The 21,481-nt window shown below is 51.4% G+C and overlaps 1 protein-coding gene across 1 annotated transcript; it reads left to right on the forward strand.

Annotated features, from left to right (window-relative positions):
• Positions 1-5,629: 5,629 nt before the first annotated feature.
• LOC103768190 (uncharacterized protein C16orf45-like) lies at positions 5,630-16,510 on the forward strand (the record flags this gene model as incomplete). Its single annotated transcript, XM_008935330.1, has 5 exons — positions 5,630-5,750; positions 11,709-11,782; positions 15,410-15,524; positions 15,657-15,730; positions 16,392-16,510. Coding segments are annotated over 5 exons (503 nt in total), but the record flags the coding sequence as incomplete, so codon positions are not given.
• Between the last annotated feature and the right edge of the window lie 4,971 nt (positions 16,511-21,481).

A 21,481-nucleotide genomic window follows, 5' to 3' on the forward strand; every position in this document is an offset into this window, starting at 1 on the left:
GGGGAGGCCGGGATGGGGCGAGCTCCAGCATCCTGCATAGCACTACTGCGCAGAGGGGCTGCACGTGAAGCTGCTCAGCTCCTTGGTGAGCTGCCTGAAGTTTTAGTCCTTCTTCGTGCCTTTCAGCATGGCAAGATGTATCCTCCCCCACAGCTCCCCGGCCCCGGAAGAGTGTCTGTGTGGAGACCCTGCCCTTGAAGGGTCTGAGCACTTTCATCACCCTCATTCTCTGCTCCCAGTGGCTGGGGGGCATCAGGATGGTCCAGGAAAGGGTCAAACACTTGCTGGGCTCAGGGTGCTGGGTACAATCCAGGCATGGTTGTCCAGCTCCACCTGATGTTTGCCGGTTCAATGGAGTTCTGCAAACTCTTAGCTCCCAGAGGACACTCAGGATGGGTGAGAACATGCCAATGGTTTGTGCCTGTTTTTTCAATGCTGCTCTGCTGTTTGCCACCATCCCAGGAGCTCTTGGGCCAACCCTGCGAGGTGCTGAGCACACGCAGCCTCTTCCCCTGCCCGTGCTCAGGAGGTGACTCAGGTGAGCATGCACCCAGTAGTGGGGTGCTGCAGAGGGGCTACCCCTGGTGATACCCCCTGTAAGTCATCCTGGGGTTCCTCATCTCTGAACTCTGGTCTTTTTTATGGCTGGCTATCATGGCCCCAGAGGTGCTGATGTGCCAGGGGCAGCACAAACACAGCCTGAGAGGTCCCCTGGCTGCAGCAGGCCGAGGCTGGACACTTCTCCTGGTTTACTAGAGCAGGTTCCCATCACTCTCATTCCTCGAGCTTGTGGAGCAAGGGCTGATTTCGACGGGCTGAGTGCTCATGCTGCTTTCCACAGCAGAGAAAAGCTCACGGCTGAGTTAAAGGCGTCTTGGGATGGAGCCCAAGTAAAGAGCTCTGACCCCCTCCCCAGGGGACTGTCAATCCATAGCCCAACTTTAATCATGAACTAAATTGCTCGAAACTGAACTCTGTGCTGGTTGCTGCTGTGACTCATCTCAGGCTTGCTGCTGGCTGTCTAAATGTTTTCACTGAAGCCATATGGAGTGGCAGTCTCTGGCTATTACACTCCTCATTAACACTACTCCCTGCCCTGGGCCGTGTGTGATTAGATCATCTCCAAGTTAAAAGTGAAGCTTTCTCCCCTTCCTTGTTTTCTGGGTCGAAATGGTGCCTGTCAGAAGTCCCTTTGCTCGGACAGAGGGGGCTGAGGTCTGTACCTCATGGTGCTGGTATGTGTGCTGCAGTGGGAACAAAGGACCCCTGGGCCTTCACACAGGCATCATCCCTCTCCTTCCCCCAAGGGAGACTTGGGACTGTGAGTTTAATCACAGCTTTAATAACGTTTCCATCCCTGCCTTAGGCCCTCACGGGTGGCAGGCACTTAGGGAGAGTGTAAGAAACCAGTTCTCAGCTTTGGCAAAACTATCTCTAGTGAGATCTTTTGCCCAGCTGCCTGCTGGTGGGATGTGCCAGGTTTTAATCCCTCGTGTTTGCCCTGTGTGATGGCTGTATGGTGTCGCACAGGTTCATGGGTGCATGGTGCCCTTTGGACTCACCACCAGCTCAGCTCAGGCCCATGCTTGTAGCTGCTGGGGTTCAGGAACTCGGCATCACTCCACATCTGCCTGGGGAAAGCATCTCCTGAGCTGGCAGGGAAGATCCTGCAGCTACATCCCTTTTGTCAGTTCTCACGAATGGATCTCATTATATGGAATCACAGAGGAATTTGTATTAGGAGGGACTTCTGGAGATATTGAGTTCAACTCCTTGGTCAAAGCAGGCCTAGTAGGTCAGGTTGCTCACAGTCTTGTCCAGGAGGTATCCAGGACCAAAGATGGAGATCCCACAACCTCTCTGATCCCTGTTCCAGGGTCTGAACAAACCTTCAATGTGATTCTCTCAACCTCTCCTCATCTGTCCTGTGCTCCAGCTCCTGCCTTCACTCAGGTCTGGATATGATGACCTGTGGACCTGGACAGATGCTAGCAGATGGAAGGAATCTCCATCAGCAATTTCATCTTCCCAGCCTATTAGCTCCTTATTAGTATCCTGATTCACTGGTTTCTCTTGAGGTTTAGTGTATGGTTTTGGTGCAGAAGCATAGTTCTGTGTCCCCTTATCCAAATGCTCCCCCACAGAGTTTGTGAGCTTCATTTTTCAGGAGCATTCTCCTGGGACCATCCTACCTTTGCTTCTGGCCCGAATGAAGCAGCTCCAGGCACATAACTGTCCACTTAGAGCTTCTTGTCCAGGGCTTACTGCTTTGGTGAGCAGTTCCCTGGCGTGTCTGAGGACACATCTTGCCTGAGGGACACAGAATGCCATGACCCTGCCCACACTACCTGAAGGCACAGCCAAGGCCTGAGGCTGATGAGGCTCTAGGATGAGATAGGAGAAGCAGCGATGCCAATACCTGGTTCAAACGCTTGCATTCACCCACGGGGAAACAGCAGGCTGAGAATCTCAGCCAAATCTTCTGCCACAGGGGAGCAGAGATGATCTGGGTTCTTCACCCGCCCACCCAGGCCAGGAGTGACAGTCCCCTTCCCCGAGACCCATCCCTAGGAGGGATTAGATTTGTCCTTGGCTAATGAATCCTGTGGCGAGCTCATGCCTTTGTTCCTCAGCACATCTGTAAAATCATCATCTTGGCATTTGAGTCCGGTCGCAGAAGTGGCACTGAGAGCCACAGAGCTTTTCCTGACACCTCTGGAGCTGCACTGAGGTGCAGCTAAAGCCTGGGGAGCAGCTGCCTCCAAGCAGACTCGGGCTGTACCATCCACACCTTGGCCTGTGTGGTTACCCCTGTGCACCCGCAGGGAGGTCCTGCCTGGCCCTGGCACATGGACCCAGCTGCTCACGGACCCTGCTGGGTGTGGGTGCAGTGAAATAGCCCGAGCAGGAGGAGACCTGGGCTGGCAGAGCAGCAGGACAAGGGACCTCAGCATCCTGGTCCCCTAGCAACCGCACTCTGGTCCCCTAGCAACCGCATCCTGGTCTGTAGCAACCACAGTCCGGTCCCCTAGCAACACCTTCAGGCCCCTAGAAACGAGGCTGAGGGAGGTTTCTGTGCAAACTTACAGCAGAGCCATTGAGCAAGAGCTGATTGAAGGCAGTGCAGCCAACTCCACGTGTCCAGCTCATATATTTGTCAGTCTGTCCTCAGCAGGTGCTGGCTCCTGAGAGCATCCTGATGGCTTACAATGGGGATTGGTGGAGGGTTCAGCAGTCTGGTAGCAGCTGAGCGTGGCCTTTGTGCCTTGGGGAAGAGGGAGATAATCTCCAAGTAGTCCTCATAAGTTTCTAAACTAGAAACAACAGAAAACTATTCTCCAAACCAGCCACACTAACTCAAACCACTAGGATTTCCACTGATAAGCCTCTCTGCCAGCAGCCTTGGAAACGTGCCTCACTCTGGGAACGATTTCTCAGGCAGTTTTAGATGGTGGTAGTGGACCAGCGAGTGCAGAGTATTTTGCCTTGTGCCTTAATGCTGGTCTCTTCCTGCCCTGTGATCCTCAGCACTGGCCTGGGTCCCATTTGGCATCCTCAAGCCACACATTCCAGCTCTAACATCTCCAGTTCCCAGACCTCAAATCCCTTCAGGACATGGTTTAGTGGTCATGGGAGCACTGGGTGATGATTGGACTTGATGATCTTAGAGCTCTTTTCCAACCTTAATGATTCTATGAAAATCCTGCTCCCAAAGCTGGTGTTCCCTGGCTGTGCTTTCCCCTCCCCCTGCATGGGGAACATCTCAGGGCTGCAGGAAAGCAAAGTCTCAGAGGGGAGATGTGCCCTGAGAAGATTCAAAGGAAGCAGAATTTGCCCCTTGATGGTTGTGATTTCTGACGTTCTCTCATCGCCTGGCTTTGCTGTATCTGCTAAGCCCCCTCTTCCCAGCCTCTGCTGTGTACATCACAGGAGAGCCAGCTGAGCCTGCGTGTGACAAATGTGCTGCTGCATGGCACTGATAACAAGCTCGGTGACGTGTCTCTGAGAGACAGACCGGGCTGGGAGGTGGGAGTTGGTTGGGGAGCACAACCTCAGCTATCCCCAAAAAACAGGCAGGGAGCGGCTCTGGGGTGTGAGAATGAGCACAGTGTCCTCATGTAAATCCATGTGACAGTCCTGAGCAAACCAGGGGGACATCAGAGGGACACTGGTGGGTAAATCAGTGGAGGTGGGGGGCAGAGCTGGTGGTCAGAGCAATGGATTACAGTTGCTGGGTTCTTGTCCTGTCCATCCCTGGACTTGCCACTGTGCTCTTCTAAAATATAAGTTACAGCCTCTTTTTCCTGCATTTTGCTGTGAAGCTCTTGCCTCTTGCCCTGAGAAAGTGACAGCTCTGTGAGGAGGAAAGGCTGAGAGCCCTGGGGCTGGGCAGCCTGGAAAAGAAAAGCCTCAGAGGGGATCTGATCAATGCTGAGCAAGAGTTAAAGAGCAAGGGGCAAAAAGCTGGGGTCAGACTCTTGTCAGTAATGCCCAGAGACAGGACAAGGAGAAATGGGCACAAACTGGAACCCAGGAGGTTCCACCTGAACAGGAGGAGAAAATTCTTTGCTGTGAGGGTGGCAGAGCCTGGAGCAGGCTGCCCAGAGAGGCTGTGGAGTCTCCTCTGGAGAGATTCTAAACCCACCTGGATGTGATCCTGGACACCCTGCTGTGGGTGACCTGCTGAAGTAGTGGGGTTGGACAAGATGATCTCCAGAGGTCCCTTCCAACCCCACCATGCTGGGATCCTGTGACACCCCTTTTCCCTGCCTCAGTTTCCCCAAATGGGTTATAGAGGTGATGCTCAGCACTCCAGAGCATGAGCAGGCTGAACTGGCCTGCTGGGTACTGAAGAGCCCCTCGGCTTCTTCTCACGGTGAGCTGGGAAGGATGGGGGCTCTTAATCCAGCCTGTGATCAAAGGGGAGCTGCTGTAGGAATGACTCCTCCATGACTCCTCAGCTCTGGTGCCACAACAGCCCCAGCATTTGTTCCTGGCACACACCAGAGGAGGGTGCACATGCAGGCTGATGTGTCTGTGCCGGAGGTGCCTGAGGCTTGCGTGGTTCTGGAAAGAGACATTCCATCTCTCCAGCAATTTTTAGCTCCCTTGGCCTCTCACAGCTCAGCAGAGTCAGAGACCCCTGCCAGTTTGGGGCTTCCTGAGCAGCGCAGAGCCCAGCACAACATTAGTGTGAGCTGGGCATGCTGCAAGCAGGCAAAATGATGCTTGTTTCTAAGGCTCAGAGAGCTTAGCAAGCTCAACCGAGGTGGTCTGCTGGCCTCCAAGGTCGTCCTTCATGCAGACACTTCATGCATATTGCATGTGTGTGCTCAGCAGGCAGAGCTGGATTTGGTGCGATGAGCAGACCTGCTCACACAAAGCACAAAAAAAGGCCAACCAGCCCTCAGCAGCTAATTGCCCTCGTGGATCTTGGTGGCTTTCCACCTGCCCCTTGGGCTGTCTTCTCTTGCAGCACCCAGCAGAGTAGCAAGAAGCTTGGAAATGAGTTTAAAGATGTGCACGTAGCTTAGTGGCTATGCTGGTCTGGTTGTGCTGTGGTACCTGTGGTCTTCAGCACCCATTTAGTGTCTCATGCTGGCTTATGGGACTCCTGTTTCGTTTGCAGAGGATGAGATTATTTCCATGGCTGACTCGACCACCACCATCGATGACATCGAAGGGGAGCTCTTCAAAATCGAGAGGATTAGGGAGATCCTGGTGAGGAGGGAGTCAGAGCTGCGGTACATGTGAGTACCTGCCCTTCTCCTTTCCAGGGCCACCCCAGTGTCTTCTGCTTGCCCGACCATAGAATCATAGAATGGGTTGGGTTGGAAGGGACCTTTAAAGGTCATGCAGTCCAACCCTCAAACACAGATCATCTCCAGGGGTGGGCAGAGCTGTGGCTGCTTTCCAGCTCTTTTTCCACCTGGAATTACAGCTTCTCCCACTGCTCTGGCTGGAATGACAAAGCCACCACTGATGCTGGGATGGTTTGAACCTCTTTCTGTGCAGAGTTTATGACACAGGATTAACGACACAAACTGTTTACGTGTTCAACCACAGGCATCCCATCTCCCCAGTGGGTCCATAGTCTTCCACAGTGCATGGCTCTTGGGCTGGCCTTGGGAAGGGATCTGAGGTTTGTTGGCTCATTGCTGCTGCCCTCTGAGATGTGGCTTTGCCCCAGCACACAGACCTGGGGCTGTTGAACATGACCACAGAGAAGAAAAGGCTCCAGGGAAACCTTCTTGCATCCTTTCAGGACTTACAGGGGACCTAGAGGAAATATGGGGACAGAATTTTAAGCGGGGCCTGTTGGGACAAGACAAAGGGGTATGGTTTGAAACTAAAAGAGGGAGATTTAGACCAGAGAGAAGGAAGAAACTGTTGATGCTGGTGGTGGTGAGCCCCTGGCCCAGGTTGCCCAGAGAGGTGGTCACTGCCCCATCCCTGGAACCACTCCAGGGGAGGTTGGCCGGGGCTCTGAGCAACCTGCTCTGGTTGCAGATGTCCCTGCTCAGTTCTTGAAAGGTCCCGTTCAGCTCAAACCAGTCTGTGATTCTATGAGTTTACTCTCTCCATGCTGAAGTATTACACATCCACCCAGCTTCTCCTCTCCTCCTCCATCCCCTGACTGCTGGGACCATCAGGACACATCTGGGCTGGGCCAGTGCCTGATGCCTGTCTCCACACCACATCCTGCTCTCCACTCCCAGCACCTCCTTTGAAGCCACATGAGAAGCGGAGGATTTTCTCCAGGGTCCATTTCAATATTCAAAGCAGTTTTTGAGTCAAAATCTGTAGGCCAGTCACATTTAAGGCAATCAAATGGCGGTCTCATGGTTACAGGGGCTGGGACCAGTTTATCATTATGTGGGTATAACCAAAATCTGTGTATTCTATACCCTCTATGTCATTGCTCATGGGCTGTTAACAAAATCACTGGTAGCATCTGCCCAGGACAGACCTCACACCCCAGGCTATAACAATTAAGGAAAGAGGTCCAGGGAGATGTTAATACCTTCCCACCCAGCAGGAGGAGTCCTCCCTGTTAGTGGGCCCATCCATGCCTCACCCCATGACTCATACAGGGCTCCCCCTAGGAGCTATTTCTGTTTAATGGACCATCAAGGACCCACTGCATGACTCATAGACTGATATCAACCCATGGTGAGATGCTCCACCAAGGGGGAGGAGCCAAGTGCTCCCACCTGGATATAAACTGGGGTTCAGGACAGCACAGGAGGCCTTATCCACTGGATTTCCAGAGGACAAGAGCTACCAGATCTTTTCTATGAGATCACTGCTTCATCTGGACTGCTACCACCACCCTAACTACAGAGTGTCAGGTTGTATTCTGACTCTGTCTGTGGTTTTCCTTTGTACTTTTGTATTTTTTTTTTTCCTATTAAATTGTATTTCTGACTTGGAGTCTGTCACTGGTTCACTTTTCAAACCATTACAGGTGGCCATGTTGCAGTGGTACTAACCAGCACTTAGGGGGATAAAGAACATTTGCCCTGGTTGTATGAGGAGGTTCTTAAGGTTTGGGAGGGAAAGGACTGACCAGCACTCATAGCCTGGGCTGATTAAGGCTTTTTAATACCACCAAATTGCTACAGTCAGCACTGTCCTGAGACCCCGTGCTGTCAGGTCAACACAAATTTTTTTTGCTGGCAATGGCAAAGATCCTATTTCCTGGGCTGTAGCCCTCACTGGGCTGCTTTTCCAGCGTGTCCAGGACCCCACGGGTACCTGTGCTACAGGGATGACCCAAGCCTGGCAACACCTGTGTAAATCCCCTGCCTGGGGAAGAGGTGACCTGCACTGCACCTTGGAGGCTCAGATTTGGAGTGATGACCTCTCTGAGGAACAGTTTCACCTGAATATGTTGTTGAAAAGGATCTTTGGAAATCATAAAAAGTGTAGGTCTTAAATGCTTTTTATGGGCACCACCGCCTAAATCTCATGGGTGTTGTTAAAACATCTCTTGCTTTTCTATAACCCTTTGTTTTCTTCCTTGGCTTGCACCTGGAAAACAAAAGGAAATCACATACAGAAACCACATACCAGGGTGGGCATGGCTGCAAATGTGACCCCTTGGAAGTTTGGAGATGCCAGGGTCATATGCTTGAGTGGTTCGAGGTGCTGTGGGGAGCCTGAGCTCCAAGAGGGGAGAGCTGCTTCCCTGGAGGGATCCCAGACCTGTGTTCTGCAGGACAGGGTTGAAAAGGATGGGGACCTGCAGCTGCAAGGGCTTTATTTTTTTACCAATGGGGAAAAAAAAATGTGATATTCAGGATGGCTGGACTGTGGGGCTCGGGGAGGTGGACATCTCCATTGGAGTGGTGCCAAGTGGAGGAGTGACCTGCCTGGCCAGTTGATAACCATCAGTGTTTTCTTGTTGGAAATGCCAAACTAAACCATTGCAGGGTTTCTGAGATGTCTGTGGCCTGGAAAACAATGAAGCTCCCAGTATTTCTCCTTTTATAGGGCAAAAAGAAAAGTCTGGAGTTCCTGTGGGAGGTCCTGCTCCACACCTCACCCACTCACTGCTCTGACCTGCTCCCCGCAGCCAGACGTGGGTAGCGTGGTTCTGCCTGATGCTGCAATAACTTTTATCTCCAGTGGTAGAAACAATCTCAGCTCCAGCAGCAGCCTTCTGGGTGCTTGTCTTTGCAATCTCTCCCAAATTTTATTGAAATTAGTTTCTTCTTATTATTGCTGTTTATTATACTCCTTATCATTTTTTACAGAATTAAATTCCAATTTGATTTTAATAATATTTCCATTATCATTTGATTGCTTGCTTAAATTTTAGTAAGAGCATCACTCGCAGTCAGCTTGTGCCCGTGCAGACCTCCCTACTGGAGCTGTTGGAACCAGCTCAGGGCTCATAGGACTATGAGCTGGACAAATGGACCTCCCCATTCTGTTCTCCATGTGCAGCTCCCAGACACGGGCATTGGTGGACCTGCCCAGGGTGGTGTCCAAACAACTGAAGACACTGTTGGATGAAGCAAAACTGACAGAGCCAAGGGGAAGTCTTCTCCTCTGCCCGAGATGATCTCTTCCTACAAAAACTTCTCACAGGGTGCTTCTTCCTCAGTCTCTTTACCCTTCCTTTATTAATGTATCTGGTGTCCTCAGCTGACAAAGCTGCATCTTCAAGCAGCTCCAACAAATATGACTCATCCCAGAAGGGGTGGACGGCGTGACTCAGTGGAAGGACCAGCAGGATTATGGAGATGCAGACAGAGCTTTTAGTAACGCCTACTTCAAAAGGAACCAAAGGCACATCTGTTCAGAGGGGCACCAGCTAATAAATCAGGCAGGTATTAGCTGCAGGCAGAGATCGTGTTTTAGGGCTTCTCATCACTCATGGCCATGGAAACTTGCTGGAAATCTCAGCTCTGCTCTTTCAGGCTGGACTATTTCCCATGTGCCCTGCAAAGCATCCAAGGAGTCCTTCTGCATCAAAGGCTTGGACAGCCACAGAAAGATCATGTTAAGATGCTGTGGTGCTTGGTAGGGCTTAGGGTGATGTACGGTGCCTCTGTCTAGAGGAAAAATGGGCTGGTTGATTCCCCAGAGTCAACATTTGGATATGCTGCCACTTTTGATGGCTCTATCCAGACAGGTTGACCACTGTGCCCTTTAGTGTTGGTGCTTACCAGGTTCTTCACGGATCTGCTCAGACAACATGGTGTTTACTGGAGGCAAATTCTTCCCATACCACCCCACGTAGGCAAGGCGTCATGCACAGGGCAGTGCAGGGCTACATCCTCTATGGACTCATCTGGTCTCCAGCTGAGAGGTTTGTGACACCAGGTCTTTTCCCAGCACAGACTGCTCATGGTTCAGAGCCCATGTCTGTTGTCAGAAACATCCAGGGCTCCAGTCACAAGTCTCTAAGTTCTAGGGAGCCCTCAGATACAGTCATTCCTGAGATGCCAGTGGATTAGTTACACTGTCCTAACAAATTGGTACTGGTCAGAACGTTCACATCTACCTCAGGATGATGATGGAAACGCCATATTTTGCTGGTGGAGCTACTCAGCACCATTTTGAATGTGCTGCCTGATCTCAGCCACTCTGATGCTTCTGATGCTGTTGCTGGCTTCAAGGTCCTGGGAGAGATGTCTCAAGAGCATGAGGACTTATGTATCAAAGGGGTTGCTTCGTGAATGCACCAATTGAGCAATTTCTGGTCCTGGGGGTGTGGGAGCCTGTTACACCTGGTAAATCTGGGGCTGGATTTTGGATGGAAACACTTTCTTCTAGCTTCAGGCTAGGTAACAGAGGTGAGAAGGTGCCACCTGGCTCACTGGACTGTGCCGAGGCTGGGGAAGCCACATCAGAGCTGCTGGTTTTTCCTAATCTTCCCAGTGAGGGATAAAGTGTAAGGAGCCCAGGGGGGGCTCAAAGCAGAAGGAAAAGTGTCAAATGGGTTGGTCTCATCATGCTTTGGTTGGAGATGTGGCTGGGCAAGGTTGGCCCTAGGCTGATGCAACCTTGGAGACTGCTGGGAGGGCAGGTGAGGCTGGGCAGCCCTTGGGTTGCTGCTCACTGTGTGTATGAGTTACTGGCAGAAAACAGGAGGACTGTGAGGAAAGGACCCTAAAGTGCAAAGCAAGGAGGTTTCCAAGAGAGAGAGAGAGGTTGGGAGATGGGGAGAAAGGCCGACAGACCAGAGGCAGCACTGGGGTTGTAGGAGTTGTGATGTCTTCTTTGGTGTCACCTACCCAAGGGAGATATGCCCAAGGATGGCTTGGTTTGTGGTGGGGAGAGGTCTCAGCAATGAGCACTGCCTGCTTTTGGGGTTTCCCTCCCCATGGGTGAGTGCATAAAGCTCTTCAGACTGAAGCACTGATACGGACCATGGCCAGACAACATCTTTCCTCTTTAGCAAGGGCATAGGCATGCGAGTTTTAAAAAATCAATCAATAAATGAATTGGGTCAGATCTTCTCTGCCAGCCGTATTGAGCAGTGAGTTGCACTTGAGCTGGTACACCCACGGAGGTGGCTGGGTGTCTGTGGTGCTTCTGAGACATCATCAAACTGCCTCCAGCACAGAGAAGGCCGTGTGTCCCCCGTCCCTCCCTCAGCAGCTGCTGCTGACATCTGAGTTGAGCCTGTCCCGGTTGGTGTCTTGCTGCTGTCCCATGGTCTGAGTCAGAGATGACTCCATTGCCTGCAGCTTTGGCACCTCCTGTTCTCCTGGTGAAATTACCTTCTTTCTCAGCAGACACCTGCAGAGGTTGCACCTTCGCCCCTCTGTTGTGTTTTGTTTCAGTTTCATTTTGCAGAAAGGCACGATAAACCTGTCAGATTTTTTTTTTTTTTTTTTTCTGTGACAGCAGCTTCCATTTGGTTTTGGATTTTGCTGTTTGGGGATTATTTTGGGGGAGAAGGAGAATTGCAGCTGCTGTTGCATGGTAGGTGTGCCAGGTTTTAATAAGGCTTCATTGTCATTAGAGTGATGGAACTTTTTCCTTGCCAACAACCAGTGACACAGCCAATGTAGCTCCAACAAAACCTCTGAGATGAAGCGGGCTGCTGTTTCCCATGGGAAGGCAAGTAAATCTGTGCTCCCTGCCATGGGCACTGAGTCCATTACCTTCCCGTGTTGGTTGGGTGCTGCTCTGGAGGCTCTGAACCTTTCCCAGTCTTTCCCTCAGTGGTTTCATTTGTGTCTCTGCAGGATGGATGACATTCAGCTTTGTAAAGAAATCAGCCGGCTGAAAAAGGAGCTTCAAAAGCTCATCGCGCTTCCAGGTAAGGCTTTGTAAAGCTTCAGAGGGTTCCACCCTGCTGATAGCAATCAGCAGAAAGGTTTCCATGAAATACCAGAAGCTCCTGAACAGTTCCCATCCTGGGATGCTCGCAGAGACCCTGCTGCTGCAGGCAGTGCGTGAGAATCAAGAAACATGAGCCTGGAGTCTGACCAGATCTTTCTTAGGAGCTTTGCTTTTTGCAGTACTGCCAGGGAAGTCCTTGCCCAGGCCAGGCTAAAGGGCAGAGGAAACAGAAAACGAGAAAAAACGTGAGTCCTTTGAGGAAGAGCGCTGGTTGTTTTGGTTTCATTCTGCAGAAAGAAAGGATAAACATGTTAGATTTTTTTTATGTGGCAGCAGCTTCCATTTGGTTTTGGATTTTGCTGTTTGGGGATTATTTTGGGGGAGAAGGAGAAACACAGGAGTCTGGGATAGGAGAAGGACAGGAGTTGAGTGACGTGGCAATGAATGCCAACAGAGTGGGACCTGCCCCATACACTGAGGAGGATCCCTGAGTGAGTTGATAGGACAAGCAGGGGACCACACCATGGAGGTCCTTTGGAGGTAGCAGGAGGGGAGATGCCTTCAAAGGCCTCAAGTATGTGAAAAGCAAAGAATTCTTTACATCCGTGGCTGTAGCCATGTCAGAGCTGTGTCAGTTTTGGGGCAGATGGCAGCAGCTGCCAGGGCAGGATTCCTGGTTGCAGACAGTGCAGGATGGGTGCCAGGGGGATGTCATGCCAAAGAGGTTTGGCAATGTCCCATTTTAGGTGAATTCATCATTCATGATGTTGAAAAGAGGCAAACACTCCAGGGCAACATACGTGAAAACACAAGCAGCTGGGAGGAAATGCTGCTTGGGTCACCCCTTTTACCATGACCAGTGACCTTGTCACAGTCAGAGCCACCCTTGTTCCTTCACCACCCTATTTTTATAAAGGATCCCTCTCAGCCAAACGCATTCAAATGAAAGCACACACCAGTGAGCTCAGGCTTGGAATGAGAACGAGCCAGAAAGACTTCCCCACAAGCTGTGTCCATCACTGTTTGAAGCTGTGCCTCCTCCCAGGACATCCTCATCCACCCCCTGAAAGGACTTTATGGGCATTTTCAGAACCAGATGGGAGACATATCCCTGCTTATTTGTACCCATCCAAGCATTAAGATTTGGACCTCAGTTGTTTGTACCACAAATACATCTCTGAGGATGCTGCACTCGCTGAGGCTGATGATTGTGTAGCAGCGGGCAATGCCTGCAGGCAGACAAGGGCCCAGCTGTGCACATCTGTTTCCCAGAGCAGCAGCTCAGGTCCTTGGTCCTGTACCCCAGGTTAGCTCAAAGCCAAGTGTGGTAAGAAACCTTGACCCATGGTATTGCTATGCTGCATGTGCTCTCCAATCTCCAGCACACAGTTAGAGCCCAGCTGCTACTTAGCATGCAGGTCTTGATCAGTTGAAGACAACCTGTCTGCATCCAGAGGGAGCTTCAGACAGGGGAGGGGAGGATTCTGCCGTCAAAATGGGAGCTGCTTGCACACTAGAGAGCTGAATCTTGTGTGGACTTTGAATTCAAACACCTTCTAGTTCATAAAACAAGACCTGACCTAAATGATGTCTCTGGACTGGAGATAAGCTCAGCCGTTTCTGAAGCTGGAGAAATGTGGCAGGGATTCCTTCATCTGCTTTGGTCTTTCCTTTGGAGCATTCTCAGGTTCAGCAGAGAGCAGAAATTCTGCTTGCATCAGGGATGCTCCTTTTGTCTTCTTTATAACTTGACTCAAATCAGACTGTGCTGGAAAAATCCTCCAGATCATTTGTCTTGTGAAACTATCGCAGCAGATCATTCCTAAAACTGGGTGTTGAACTTTGGCTCAGACAAAGATTCAAACATGTCAGTGCTCTCTCAGAGCTCAGCCAGACCTGGGGCTTGATACCTCACCAGAGCAAGGTGCCTTTAATAATTCAGAGAGGTACGGTGGTGGGGAGGGGCTCTGCCATCAGCAGGTCAGGAGAAGCTGTGCAGTGTTTATGGGTGGGTGGGTTAATTCTGACGTGCTCCAACTCGGGCATGCAGATTGCTAATGAACTCCAAAGAGCTGGTGGTTGTGAGCAGCCTGACGTTTCCAATCTGCGTGGCATCCAGATGCTGCTGCAAAGTGCTCCTATTCCCACCAGGCAGGTGGGAGCTGCTGCACAGACAGTGCCCACAGCCAGGTGACTCTTCATGGTCGAAGACCAGCATCTGTGGCCCAGACCTCCATCCAGATCAGCTTTCTCCACCACAATTGTAGGAGAAACCTTTGTTTGCTGGGGATATTTTTAACAACATGATGATGATGATAAGTTCCTCCTACTCAGACCCCTGCAGCAGCACCTCCAATCAATACGTAGCAGACTTTAAACTACAAATCAATACCTAGTTTAGGTAACTGCTGACACCCAACCTATAGGGTTTGCTCCATGCTGTGAACTTTGTTGCATTTTTATTCAACTGAAGGAAGACTGGGGATTGATCCGTCTTGTGCTGGATTGATTTTGGAGCTGGCTGCTGAATTCAGAAATGGTCTTGAGTAGCTGCAGCACACGCAGTCAGAGTTTCCACCTAAAGTAGCTCCCTGATTATATTTAACACCACTTAGCCCTGTCTCTATCATCTTCACGTATCCCACTTACCACTATGTACCAGTTTATGTAGGACATGACTTCATAGTGACATGAGTTTTCCAGGTCTTCATTGACTCCCTGCCCAAAGATATGTGGCACAAATGGGTCCTGCTGTGCTCAAGGTAGGTCAGACTGGGGGCTCAAGTGACAACCAAGGCTAACACATTCAAAATAGCCTGGCAGACACTTGTGGTCCTCCTTGCTGCTGGGCTGGGAATGGGGCTAGCAGTGGTCTGAAAGGTCAGATGTAGAGGATGAGCTCACTGGGACCACGTTCAGCAAGGGAGTAAGGCTGCAAACCCAGGGGATCATACTGGTTTTCCTGTCTCTGTGTATGGAATAAATGGTGGGGCGAGGTGTTCCCAAGGCATCTGGGGATTGTTGATAATTCCCTAGACACCTGAACCCCTGGCTGGTTTCTCAGCCATGTGGAGGACCTGGCTGAGAGGCCCCTGGATCCCTACCCAGCTCAGGGCCAAGCTGAGGTTCACTGGGTGTGCTGGCATGGGAAATGTGGGTTTTCCTGGCTGAAAGATGACATCTGAGTCTGACACTCCCAACTCAGTGAGACCCAGGATCCAGCCTCTTCAGCAGTGCAGGATGAAGGCCCCAGGGGAGCTATGGTCATCTCCCACCAGAGAGGTCACCTTGTTGAGGGGCCTTTTCTCTGCCATGCAAAGCTCACAGTTGCATCTTGCAGGGCTCAGCCCCATGAAAATTTTGGGGAGAAGCTAAAAATTCAGAGTTTGATGACACCAGACCTGTCTCCTCCCAGCCAGGGTGGTTTGGGATGAGGTTGTTGCTTATTTAAGAGACTGTATCTGGATCCAGGTGCTTACTTTGGGTTGGCTTTTACCTCCACTCTCATATCTGTTCCTGGATCGAGCAGAAGCAGAACAAGCTTGGCCTTGGCTTGGGTGGGATGGCCTCTGTTGGTGTGTTCAATGTGTTCCCTGTGCTGCAGAGAATGAGAAGTCCAACGAGGAGAAACAGAGGGAAGAGGAACTGGTACAGCAGATACATAAGCTGGTGGAAACACGGGATTTCCTGGTGGATGATGTGGAGTTTGAGAGGCTCAGGTAGCTGGGTGCAATTTACTCCTTGCACTGAGGACAGTGCAGTCTGTCCTCCGAGCTGTATTGTGCCTTGACAGATGCTCCTGGACTCCTTGCTGCTCCTTTCCTGAGTGGTAACAAATCTCTTTGTCACAGGGAAAGGGAAGAAGACAAGGAAATGGCAGAGTTCCTGCAAAGTAAGCTCTCCAAAAGCTACCTTCAGAAAGCAAGTAGGTGGTTGATGAGTTTTCTTTCTTGCATGGAACCTCCCTGGAAGTGTATCCCCTTTCCTAAGCACTCTGTCTCCAGGGTTTCTTTGCTCTGCATGGGGCTAGCTTACCCAGAGGCCATCTGCTGCTAGAGGAGCATTGGGGAAGTGGTGACTAAAGGATGCTGGTGCTTAAGATCATGTTTTGGGGACATCCCAAATCAGTACAGATGTTATGGCTTCCATTTCCCTCCTGGCATTTGCCAGCCACCATGTCCTATGAGAAAGGGGACAGGTAGGTGTCCGTTTTTGGCTGGTGTACTTAACCTGGCCCTTTCCAACCAGCTCCTTACATTTTATCACATTGTTACCTAAGGTCACAAGCTGTGGTGTCCATCCAGTCCTCCTCTCTTCATGGCCTCTGATGATAGACCACTCTCTTCCCTCGTCATTGCTGGAGGAAGACCTCCCTAGAGCGGTGGGAGTCATTTCCATCCCTGTGCCTGTGTCCTGTCTGTGGACACCCACAAAGCCCACATGCTGATGTGCCTCCTAGGTGGAGGAGACCATGCCCAGCTGTGGGTCTGAGGAGGGTCATCATCTTAGCCCTGAAAGGAACCCTAAGAAGAAGGGATGGGCCTGTGCCTTCATCAGCAGGCAGACACCAATTCCGCTTTCCATAGGTCCTGTCAAAGAGAAGAAGATGACTTCCAGAGGACAGCAAACCTCTGCACCATATGTGACCAAAACAGGCCTCACCCTGCTCAAGGAGTGCTGTGGCTTCACCTGTTCCATCATGTAGGCCAGCCCCAGCTCCTCTGCACAGGACATGACCGTGGTAGGGTACACATCCCAGGAAGCTGGGCCAGGCAAGGGGGGCTTCCTTGGTCTGCTGAAACGGCCAAGTGCCTGTGTGGGGTGGGCAAGCATCCATGTCTGGGACACACAGCTCCTCGTGTAAGGGACCATCAGGCTGCAGACCTGCTCTGGAGGGGATGCCATCAGGGGAAAGTGCTGGAGCCCCAATGAGTCCTGAGAGAAGGGCTGGAAGGGAAAAAGCAGTGGTCGTGGGTGGGAGGAGGACAAGGAGATGGAGGGAGCTGGGTGGAGGGGGAAGACAGATGGAGAGCAGGGTGGAGTGGGGCCGGGCACTCTGGAGGTTGCATAGCCCAGGCATCTCCTCATCATCACGTACAGGAGGGAGCTGTTGGTCAAATGTGCCACACCTGATGCTCATGGAGCTACCCCACCAATGCCTTTGTCTTCTCATAGTATCTTCTCTGTAAACCTAAGATGCCATTAGACCTCTCTGTCCCTGAGGGTCTTCACGTGCTGTCTCAAATGCCTTCTCCTGCCTGCTCCTTTTCGGCAGGCTCTGGTTGATCACTGGCATCTGCTGGCAGCCATAGGTGCCCCACTATAAAGTGATGCACACGTTATTTTTAAAACAGTTTGCCAAGGGCCAGGCTGTGGCAGTTGTGCAGGACATCTGCCAAGGGGCAACCAAACAGTTGGTTTGTCCCTCTCCGTTTGCCAGTGGTTCAGGACATGAACTCATTCCAAGCATCATTGCTTGGTAGAAGTCTCAGGGAGTGGTAGCCCCATAGAGAGGTGCAGCCTCTCCCACCCCACTCCAGGAGGAGGCTGAAGCAACCAGGCTCACAGAGGTGTGAGGCTGAACCCCCACTGGACCAGCTCTGCCTGGCTCTGGCTGCCTCCTTGCTCTTATCTATGACACAGCACATGCTGCCAAAGTTGGTGTTTGTGGGGTGCAGGCGTAGACAGCTTGGTGTGGGATGAGGCAAAGGCTGAACTGGTGACAGCTGGTGAGCTGAGCATGTGGTGGGGACATAGCTGAAGCAAGTCACAGCCAAGATGAAGTTACAAGAATGCACTTTAATACACCTAAAGCAAAAGTCTATGCTTCAGCACCACAAATCATCACAGTTCATCACAGGGGAGCTTTCAAGGAGGTGAAACCAGCTGCCCACTGGGCTCCCACCTGCCTCCATGCCTGGGCTTCACCCAGTAGGTGATGAACATGGCCCAAGCTGAGTTCTAGATCTCACCTGATGGCACGTGTGACAAGCACGGGGTAAGAGAAAGATGATGGTAATGGAGAGCCAGTGGGTTGTGGTCTCTGTGGGAGGATACATCTCATCCTTAATATCACTGGACACTGCCATTGTGGATGGTGGCCTGACACCCAAGGGTGAGTTCATTTGCATTAGGCGCTCCATAAAGCAGGGTTAGCTCTGTAGCCATTAGAGAAGGGTGGCACCGCAGGTTCCCATGGCTGCAACTTATGGTTTCCTATCTCTTGCCTTTCTTGCTCAGGTCTCCAGCCAGAGCCCACAATCTGCTCTCCTCCGAGAGTTTCAACTTCCCGTCATTGTTCATGCTTCCCACTGCAGCACCACCACCAAAGAGACTTCCCAAGCAGGCCGGTGCAAGTTTGAATGATGGCATGTGTCCTAGGTGCCACGTCAATGGTCGTCTCCTCCATGACATCAACAAACACCAAATCCACCCAAGCTCAGCTTGGAAGAGATGTATGCAGCAGTGGCCAGCGAGTCCATGGCAAAGAGGACCAGTGCAGTCCTTCACCAGGACAGAGTAACAAAAAAAACACCAGGAGATAATGTTTGGAGAACACTGTGCTTCATCACCCAAGACTTGCTGTGGCCACAGATCATGTCTCATTCTTAGCCTTGGGCCACCTTGTGAGTCATTATGGGATGACTCCTGAGGACTCCTGGTGGGGAATGTCTCTGGTCTGGGTTTTGTTGTGTTTGCGTTGGTTTTATTGCAAGATGTTCCATGGCTCTGGGTAGAGCTGAGCGAAGCATGAGGGACAGTCCCCAGGGCCAGCTGAATGAAGGGCTAGTTCTTGTGAAGTTATCACTTGAGCACAGACCTGGTGTGTTGAACTAGGGGCAGATGAGTTGCTTTGCCCACCTCACTGTTACTGGATTCATTTTTCAGCTCCAAGAAAGAGGAGGAAATTAAAGCAAAAGATAAAAGGAGAAATACTCAGAAGAACAGGGCAACCTGCAGAAGGAAGTGAAAACCGAACAGGAGGCTGGAAAAGTAGCAGAGGAAGGTAGAGACAGCAAGTGAGAGACAGTCTCACTGACAGACACTCAGTCCTGCCCTCCTGTGCCCCAGCCAGCACCACTGGGCTTTGCACCATGAGCTGGACATAAAGTCCTCTGAAGAAGACTCATGGCACCCTGAGTCTCAGTTCCTGTTTTCTGACCCTTCCTGTCCTTGTACCTTCTGAGCACCCACTCATGCTGAGGTGGCACAGCCAGAGCTGCTAATGCCCATCATGGTGGGACAGGGGCTCTGTTTCTCGCTGGATGTGAAGGCCTCTTGCATCTCCTGCCCTTTTGTCCTGTAGGCTGCTATGGTTTCACTAGGTGTCCTGGGGTGGCCTCCTATTTGGTGGCTGCCCAAGAGCTCTGGCTGCCCTCTGGCCGAAATGCAGATTTCTCCAGCTCAGTTTTCTGTTGGGTCTTGAGATGGTGCTCCTGCCTGGGTCACTGCCCATCATGCCTGTACCAGCGAGATGGTCACGACCCCTTTGGCTCTTGCCATTGCACCTAACAGCATATTCACCCTTATAAAAATCAATGCAGGTGGGACCCTTCCCAGTGCAATGGCATAAGCACGTCCAAGTTTCTCTGACATTTCCTCACCAGCACTGCCAAAAAACCCATCGTGCAGGAGCCTGTTCTGTAACTTTTGCAAGGTGGTTTCCACACACTTGTCCTTTCTGAGTAATTTCCTCCCTATATGGATCTTTACCAACAGCCAGAAAAACCCACAAATTAAACCAGTCCCTCTGCACACTCACAGACCAGGGTGTGATGACTGAGGGGGCTGACATGGCACCTGGTCACCTCTAGCAAACTTGACCCTGCTTTTGTTTCACCTCTGGGTTGACTTCAATGGTCTCAGTCTGAAGGCTGCTTATTTTGTGCTGCTTATTATTAACGTCCTGCAGCATCCTACAACCACCACCTGCCAGTTCCTGGTGCTCTCCTTGCTTGGGGAAGGCTTCAGTGTGGGCTGAAGGGAACACCCTCTAAACTAAGTCACAGAAATCTTCTATCTGCTTCACCAGCCCTGTGTCATGGAGCGAGGTGCAGTACACAGTTGGGGCTGTTGTCCAAGCAGGGGGGACAGGCCATCATTGGTAGCATCCACACTGAAGTTGGTGGGATGGATTGGACCACTCACTCCCTGCTCTTCTAGAACCTGTCCAGTGGCTGTTTTGCTTGGTCGCTGCAGTCATTTGTGTGGTGCAATGTGGGTGTTTGCTTTGATCCACACAGAACAAAGGCTCAAGACCTAGAAGACCTCATTGTTCTGTCTTTCCCAGAGCCTTCTTGAGAAGGGTGAGTATCTACGCCAGTTTGTTTGGTTGGACCAAGAAGGAGCTGAAGGCAAGGAAGATTCAAATCTTGCTGCCCTAATTCATCCCTACCTCCACCTCACAAGGCACCAAGACCCAGACTCCAGCTGCTGAGCAGTTCGGGGAGGGTGGCTGGGGAGAAATGGGGAAGGTCCTGGCCTGTTTTGGTCTGTGTTTGCTGGCTGTGTTTGTGTGGCTGGTCATGGAGAAGGAGCCAGGCTGCTGTCCTGGTCACGTGATACCATTGCCCACTCTTTCACCTGATGGCAGAGGTGCGCAGCACGTGGGAGCAACACCGTTTCATGTGCATTGACTTAACCCAAACAAATAAATGTCTCTTGGAAGCTTGGTTTGTAGATTTTTTCCGCACCTGGGACCTTTGCAGAGAGATGTCTCAGACTGTGTCACAGCAGAGTGGTTGAAGTGGAGCAGAAACGAGATCCTAAAAAGTCAGCAGTTTCACCATCCTTCAATGCTTAGACCACTGAAGTCTTTTGGTATCTTTATTCACTGATGACAGCCTTCTCTCCTCACCAAGCCTCAATGGTACGGTTTGTAGAGGGCTTGTGGAACATCAAATGTCTTCTATATGTGGCATTTTGTTTGCTTAATGGAGAACTGAGGGGGTTCTGGCTGCACCATCTCTTCTCTTGGCCCCTTGACTCTCCTCCTCCTGTATTCCACCCCCCAGCTGCTCTCAGGAGGACAACAGGACTGGCAAGCCTGCAGACTGAAGGGTCTTATCGTTTTTGGTGTCTCCTGTCCTTGGGATGGGTGATTAAAGAACATGAGAAACATCTCATGGTGGACATGCTGGAGAAGACAAGGAGGTGGGAGATGGGCTGAGTAGGAGCAGAAAGGCAGCACAGAGTCTGTGCTTCACTAGGTCTTGTTAGCTGTGCAGGACCAGGGAAGCCTGCAGCCACGCACAGATGTGCTGTGATTCATGACAGCGGGCACTGAGAGGGGACCACAAGCTCTGGCACCCGCAGCCTCTCTTGGCTCGTGTGGCTGCAAACTGCACATTCCAGACCAATGCTCTGATTCAGGTTTAATGACTTCCATGTCTTTGTCATCTGGCACCCAATGGTGCTTGGCATGCCAAGTAAGTGCCAATCGTGAGGTTAACAAGGCAGTGAAGTCTTCTGAAGTCACTGCTGAAGACTGTGGTCAATGCAAGCCCAGGATTGTCCCTGTGCCTCCCTGCAGAGCGCCTGAGAGGAGAGGTCTCCAGGTGAGAACGTCCTGAGGGTCTGGAGCTCCATACAGCCGTGCTCTGTGTCAGAGCAGGTCCCGGTCACTCGGGCTGCACGGTGGCCTCTCCACGTCTGGCTGCTCCGGGCCACAAGGCCA

Source organism: Merops nubicus, unplaced genomic scaffold, assembly GCF_000691845.1.
Source record: "Merops nubicus isolate BGI_N331 unplaced genomic scaffold, ASM69184v1 scaffold14812, whole genome shotgun sequence".
Taxonomy (NCBI): Eukaryota; Metazoa; Chordata; class Aves; order Coraciiformes; family Meropidae; genus Merops; species Merops nubicus.